A 7,789-nucleotide genomic window follows, 5' to 3' on the forward strand; every position below is an offset into this window, starting at 1 on the left:
TAGTTTAGTGTAGGTTTAGGTATTATAAATGATTAATTTGGTTAGGGTAATAGCTTAACGACCTATCTAACTCGTGATCATCAACATTCATATGCTTTATATTATTTTATTTCCGAATTGATAATCTGATTTACATGCATATTTTGAGACATGTTATATCAATAATATTATGAAATATATCTTTTAAAAAAAAAAATTATGAAAGAATTTTATAATAATTTCATTACAAAATATTTAGTTAACATTGATTTTAATTAGACAAGTAACTTAAGTTGGAGAAAATTAGTATGATTATTATGTTATAGAATAATACATTATTTTACAGTAGTTAAGGTTGTGTTGCTTATTTTTTTAGTAACATTGGGTGATTAAATTAGGGGCTATTTTTTTTTTTTGGCTTATTAAGTAGTTATGCAAAGTTTGTTAGGATATATATACTTTATTATGCATGGAATATTCTAACTATATAGTTTAGGTTATGCATGCACTTAGTGTAATCTGACATAGCATTAAGTAGCCAATGTACCATATATATATATATGTCGTATAAGAAGGATATTACTTTCATAGTATTGATTATAATTATATGTTGTCAAACTAAATAATTATAGAAAATTAAACTTTAACCAAATTGAAAATAACTCTCTCTTGACTTATAATTTTCATTTGTATGATGACAAGACTTGGAATTAAGTGAAGAACAATTGAAGAACTACACTTTAGCAAAGGTTGAGAAATTGCTTCAATGCAATGAACGAAGTCGTACAAATTTTCCTCCAATGCCGTTGCCGGATCAAATTTTAGTCTCTGATGGGCTTAATAAGCTCATTCAAGAAGAACTTCGTTATGATAGATGAACAAAAAGGGGTCTATGAATAAATAATGAGTGCTCTTGCAAGAGATAAAAGGAGGTGTTTTCTTCCTTTATGGGTATGATGGCACAGGAAAAACAGTTATGTGGAAAACTCTTTCGGCTGCTGTTCGAAGACAAGGTGAAATTGTACTTAATGTTGCATCAAGCAGAATTGTATCCTTGCTTCTTTCGGGAGGTAGAACTTCTAGATTTGCAATTTTTATCAATGAACATGAAAATACAACTTGTGAGATCAAGCAAAGAGTCCCTTTAGCTGAAATCTTAATTAAGACAAAGCTCATAATTTGGGATAAAGCACCTATGATTCACAAGTTTTGTTTTGAAGCTTTGGATAGAAGTTTGAGAGATATTCTTAGATTTTCTAATTCGATGGGAAGGTTGTTGTTTTTGGTGGATATTTTCGACAAATTTTACCGGTTATTCCAAAAGGAAGCCGACAAGATATTGTTTTTTCGGCTATCAATTCTTCATATATATGGGATTATTGTCGAGTCTATCTTTGACACGTAATATGAGATTGCAAGTTAGAAGTTCAGAGAATTCGAATGAAATTAGAGAGTTTTTAAGAATGGATATTGAGAATTGGTGTTGGTAGAGAAGGTGAACCTAATGATGGGGAAACAACCATAGAGATTCCTGATGAAGTTTTGATTAAAGATGAAGCAAGTTGCCCTGTTACATCTATTGTTAAGAATGTGTATACTTCTATTTTGCATAATTTGGATGACCCAAAATACTTTCAAGAGAGAGTTATTCTTGCTCCTACACATGAGTGTGTAGAGGTGATCAATGAACATTTGTTGAATATGATACTGGGGGAAGAAAAGGTATATTTAAGTTCAGATAGTATTTGCAAAGCAGATATGCAGAATAATCAAGAGTTATATTCAACAGATTTTCTTAATAGTATCAAATGTTCCGGGCTTTCGAATTATTCGTTAAGATTAAAGGTAGGTGTCCCAGTTATGTTACTTAGAAACATAGACCAACCTTCTGGTTTATGTAATGGCACAAGATTAGTGATTACCCAATTGGGTAATCCCGCTATTGAGACTAAAATTTTATCGGGTAACGACATTGGTCACAAAGTATTTTTTCCTTGCATGTTGTTAACTCCATCGGACATAAAGTTACCTTTCAAACTTCAACGAACACAATATTCATTGGTTGCTTGTTTTGCCATGACAATAAATAAAAGTCAAGAACAATCTCTTTCACACATGGGTGTATATCTTCTAAGGCCAATTTTTACTCGCGGTCAACTATATGTTGCAATATGAAAGGTTATAAAAAAAAGTGGGCTGAAAATTTTAATATGTGATAAGAAAGGTAAGACATATAATACTACTCAAAATGTAGGATATAAAGAAGTGTTTCAAACTGTGACATGAGGTAATTTTTTTATTACTATTATTAATATTCATTGGTAAAATTTCTTGAAAGTTCTTTTCGTTCATTTAAATTTGGATATTAAAACACATGATACAGAATGGAAGAATTGTACAAGTAGCAAAAGGAACAATGCTATAGCCTATGGGTGCCAATACTTCGACAGGTATTACTTTCATTTCATTAATTATACTTCCAATAACATCACTTGTATTTATTTTCCTTTATATTTTCTGTTTTGGTTTTGTTTTGCAGACACCTAATAAAAGGAGGCCTATTAAATTGAATGATAGATAGAATAACAGAGAAAGTGATGAGTAGATTGAATAAATGATGATGAATAATGTAGGATCATTGGCTTAATTTTCATCTCACCGTTTTTTTTTTGGAGGGAATTATCACTCATTTCCTTACTATGTTGATTAGATGCTATTGTTTAATTTTTTCTATGTTAAGTGCTATTATACCCTCTTTAGGGACCTACCCCTCTTAGTGCTCAATAGTAATGAATTTGTTTTTTTTTTTTTGAAGATAATGCATATATTCCACAATAGACAATACTATATAATATGTGTATTATACAATAAGTAACAATTAAAAGTCTTATTTAATGGTAAAAAAAAAAAAGAAATGGTTAGATTTAGGTCCGTGCAACTTATTATTCACTTATAAAACATTATATGTACCCGCCACGACCTTATTTATGGATCTAAAAGTTTAACCACATAAATGTTGGATAGTATTAAAAAAAAAATTATTAAACAACAATCTTGAGATCATATGTATAGAATCATTAATTTATATATGTATTAATGTATATAATCATAAAAAATGGCTTAACATTAACTAATTAACTTCCAATTCTCCGTAAAAAAAAATACTGATTATAAAAAGGGCGTCTTATATTATGACCATTATTAATCATAATAATAATAATAATTCAATTTATCCGTGCATGGCACGGGTCTTACACTAGTTATTATTATAAATGCTTTACAAGCATGATTATTATATTAATCCCATGATGCAGATTCATTGAAGACTATGTACTTTGTATGACAGTGGCGGAGCCTGGGATATATAACCAGGGGGACGGCAACTAAACGTAACATCATTTGACAAATATATATATATATAAAAAATTAAACACAACGTTAGGTTTATAGTTAAAATTTTACAAATAAAAAATCAACAATTTATAATTAGTCTTACAATTCAAAAAAAAAAAAAAAGATGAAAAAGTACATAAAGTTTAATATTAAACTATAATTTCATCCTTCGAGTCTTCATATTTTGAAAACGATCAATGATTTTTTCATCAGGAACATGTAAGAACACTTGCTTCTCAATAAAAGTGACCAAACAATCATTCATAAATTGTTCACCCATGCTATTTCGCAACTTACTTTTGACATATGTCATTGCGGAGAATACTCTTTCAACACTTGCCGTAGCAATGGGGAGAATCAACATCAACTTGATAAGCAAATATACAAGAGGATATGTCTTATCCTTCTTGGGATTAACAAGCATCATGGAAAGAGAGTTAAGATCACTCAAATTTTGAAATATCTCATCATTGTGCATATATTCCATGAATATATCAAGTTGACCTTCAAGTGTCATCAAATCAAAAATTGAAAATTTTTCGAGATAAAAAGAGGCAAGTTTGAGTACCTTTTCTTTGTCAAAAGATGAGAAGTTATTTTTAGGAATTAAGCAAGCCATACAAGTTAGTAACTCCATGCTTCTCTCACTAATCGATTATCAAGCTCTTGAAGATTCAAATCAATCACCCCCAAAAATATTTCAACTCGAAAATGATGTAGATTTGTTGCTTTTTCGACAAAGCGTCGTGATCTTCCTTGAGTAACATAAAGAGCATCCATAGTGGGAACATCAATGCCATGTTTAGTGCAAAATAAAGTAACCTTGTTTAAGAGAGTCTCTCACCCTTGTTCCCTCATTTTTTGCAACACACTTTTTGTGAAAGTAACTAGTTCCATGGAATTTACAATATCTTGCTCCTTTCTTTGCAAAGCAATACACAAATCATTAGTGTAACTAAAAATAGTAGACATCAAATGAGCAACAAAAATAAAATCAAATGACTCTAATTGTCCTAAAACAATTTGAGAATTAAACTTATCTTCCGATGCACCATGTTTCCCAATGTGAACAAGTACCTTAACAATTTTAGAAAATAATCGGATGACATTTACAAGACACTTGTAATGAGATCCCCAACGAGTATCTCCGGGCCTCTTCAAACCAAGCTCTTAATTCAAACCCGATCCACTCAAAATTTCCCCCACTTCCAATGCTTGAGAAAGTTCTTGAGCTTGACTATTACGAATCATTTCTCTTCTCTTGCAAGAAACTCCAACAACATTCAACAAGTTTGCAAGTATTTCAAAAAGCCAACCACAACTATTATTCCTTTTAGTAACGACAACTAGTGTTAGTTGAAGTTAATGAGCAAAACAATGTATATAGTAGGCTCTTGGAGTATCATTCATAATCAAAGTTTTAAGGCCATTTATTTCACCCTTCATATTACTAGCCCCATCATACCCTTGTCCTCTTATCATAGATGGACTCAATGAATATTCCACAAATAGTGACATAATTTCATATTAAAGAGATACAGCGGTAGTATCACCAACATGAACAATGCCTAAAAATCTCTCCATTAGCTTTCCACTATCTCTATCAACAAAGCGCAAAACAAAAGCTAATTTCTCTTTTTGGGACACATCACTTGACTCATCGGCCAATATAGAAAAGTAATCATCACCAATCTCTTAAATTATGCACTTAGTCGTTTCTTTTGCAAAACAATTAATAATGTCTTTTTGGATCGGGGGAGAAGTCATTTGACAATTTCCGGGTGCATTTTCAAGAGTATGATCACCTACTTCCTTAACCTTTTCTCCTAACCATTTCAAAAGCTCAATGAAATTACCCCTATTATGAGACTCGTCACTTTCATCATTGCCATGACATGTCAAACTTTGCCCCAAAAGAAACCTTAAACAAGTTAAAGACGCATTCAAACGAATATAATATTCATTTTTAATCACCTCACTTGCCTTTTTAAACATATTCAAAATTGATTTATTTTTCCCATCTTTTAAATTCTTATATTTCTCATAAGCAAGATTATGAGGACTTTTAATTCCATCAACATGATTTTCAAATCGTTCCGGTTTATTCCATTTCCTAAACCCTCCATCAACAAATGAATCACTCCCCATATTATTTTCAACTTCACCTTTGAACAAATAACATACAAAACAAAATGCGGCATCTTTTTCAATGCTATACTCAAGCCAATCCCTTTTGTTGAACCAATTCACACTAAAACGACGCAAACCTCCTACTTGTCTTTAAGGGAAGTTGTGAGTTTTTGGTTGACAAGGTTTTTTTAGAATATAATCTCCCCTTACCGCATTTCTTTGATTTGGGGGTTAATCCATTATATTCATTCTTTTTCTTAGGTCATGAGGAAGTAGCTAAACATCATATATCAATTCTTCCTCCTCTAGTGGTACATTACTAGTACTTGTACCACCATCATTTTCTACAACATTTTCTTGAGTTTCGGGGGAGGTAAAAGAAGTGGGTTCATTTCCTTGAGATTTCATTCTTTTAAACATGGATTGTCGAAGATCGGGTTGTTTTGACATTTCCTAATTTAATCAATAAGAATGCAAAAAATGAATCAATAATAATTCAATTACCATCATATATTCATAACATACAATCCAAATAACAAAACAATTTAACAAAAATAACAAGTTAAATTGAACAATTTGACAACCCTAACTAAACATTGGAATTCAAACAATTAACCATTAGAAAATTAGGATTTAAACAATTAGCACTTTTAAAAAATTGGCACTAAAACAATTAAAAAAATAACAAGATTTAGGGTTTAGAGGGTTAATTTATAATTAGAAGTTACTTACTATGAATATGGGAAAAAATCAAAGAAAAATTGACAGATGATGGGCCGTCGGTGGGGTGTCAGCAGTCGGCGTCAGTCATCAGGTTTCGCCGGCGTCGGTCGTCACTCGTAAGTCGTCTATGTCTCGTCAGTCACTTGCATGTTTGTCTTTTAGTAATTAGTATTTTTTATTCATTATATTATTTGTCTTATATGTGATGTGGCTTTACTTCTTAATTTTGCTCTTTTTTGTTTGTGGGTCAGTTACAAGTCTTTCGGTTAAGTCTAGGCGCATAGCAACTATGTATTTTGGGGCATATAGGATGGCAGTTTTGCAATTTGTTGGAACTTTCTAACATGCAAGTGGACCATCTTCATTACGGGGTGAATGATGTGTAACGGGGAGTGAAAAAAGAATCGGGAAAACTATTTATTCTATCACTATAAAGCAAAAATTCAGTAACCATGTCTGTAAAAAAAATTGAAGAAGGTCTTCAATGACAATAATGTAGCTCAACAAAGCAATAATTTGTCAAATGTGAACTCCTAAGTACGGCAGTGGATTAATAGAATGAGTAATCGGCTAGTAGATATTTTGGGTGTCGATATGGCGGAAGCAATTCGGGAAGATGGAGAAGACGGGCATGGTTGCACAAGGGAGCTGAGATTCGACTCTGAGATGGTTAGTTATGGTTTGTTTCATTGCTTTGTGGGTTGTTTGTTCGCTAATGAGGTAATCAACTAAAGCAATTGTGATATTTAAAAATTAAAGCTTGGGTAAGAGGAGGTTAGAGTTTATGTTGAGTTTTTGTAATTTAGTAATTATGTTGGTTAATTGGTAGGGGTGGGTAATCTATTATTGAGTAATTATTGTGTTTGTTGTCCAAATTGTGATTGTTATGTGGGTATGTTTGTTATTCAATTTTTATCGTTGTTTTTGTTGTAGTTGTTGTTGTTCTTTATAATTGATGATAGGCTAATGTAGGTGAATTTATAGGATAATGTTGGTAATAATTTATTTTAATTGATGATAGTGATGGCATTTGTTCTATAACTTTGTCTTTAGGTGTTGTGTGATCTTCGAATTTGGGCAGAATGCATGTTATGTCGTTTTTGTTTGGTATTTTGTGTTGTTATGTTGTTTGGTTCTATAATGAGCCAGTTGAATGAGTTGTGGATGTATATGTATTGTAGGTTGGTCCATTTGAAGAAGATAGTGAGGATGATGGTGAGGATGATGGAGAGGATGATGTAAATGTTTATGATGAGGGGGTAGAGAGTGGGGATGGTTTTATAGAAGAGGAGGAGGATGAAATAGGAGAAGGAGATGATGGAGGAAATGGGGGTCAGATTATGAGGAAGTACATGGTGAAAACGATGTTGATGGTAAACGGGCAGAGGGATGAGGTTCTTCATTCGTAACACCAAAGAAGGGTAGGGAAATGGTGCAAACTATTTTCGGTGTGGAAGAGGAAATACCACCCCCAACTTTAGGCATGGTATTTGGTAGTTAGGATGAGTTAGATACTTATTTCTGGAGCTATGATAGGAAAAATGGGTTATTTCCTAGTTAGGGC

At 32.1% G+C, this 7,789-nt stretch overlaps 1 protein-coding gene across 1 annotated transcript; it reads left to right on the forward strand.

Annotated features, from left to right (window-relative positions):
* The first annotated feature begins 955 nt into the window (after positions 1-955).
* LOC110695477 lies at positions 956-2,560 on the forward strand. Its single transcript, XM_021872705.1, has 3 exons — positions 956-1,380; positions 1,470-1,962; positions 2,519-2,560. Exons 1-3 carry the CDS (start codon positions 956-958, stop codon positions 2,558-2,560), a joined length of 960 nt encoding a protein of 319 aa, XP_021728397.1.
* The last annotated feature ends 5,229 nt before the right edge of the window (positions 2,561-7,789 follow it).

The sequence above is a fragment of the Chenopodium quinoa genome, unplaced genomic scaffold (genome assembly GCF_001683475.1).
Source record: "Chenopodium quinoa cultivar QQ74 unplaced genomic scaffold, ASM168347v1, whole genome shotgun sequence".
Taxonomy (NCBI): domain Eukaryota; kingdom Viridiplantae; phylum Streptophyta; class Magnoliopsida; order Caryophyllales; family Amaranthaceae; genus Chenopodium; species Chenopodium quinoa.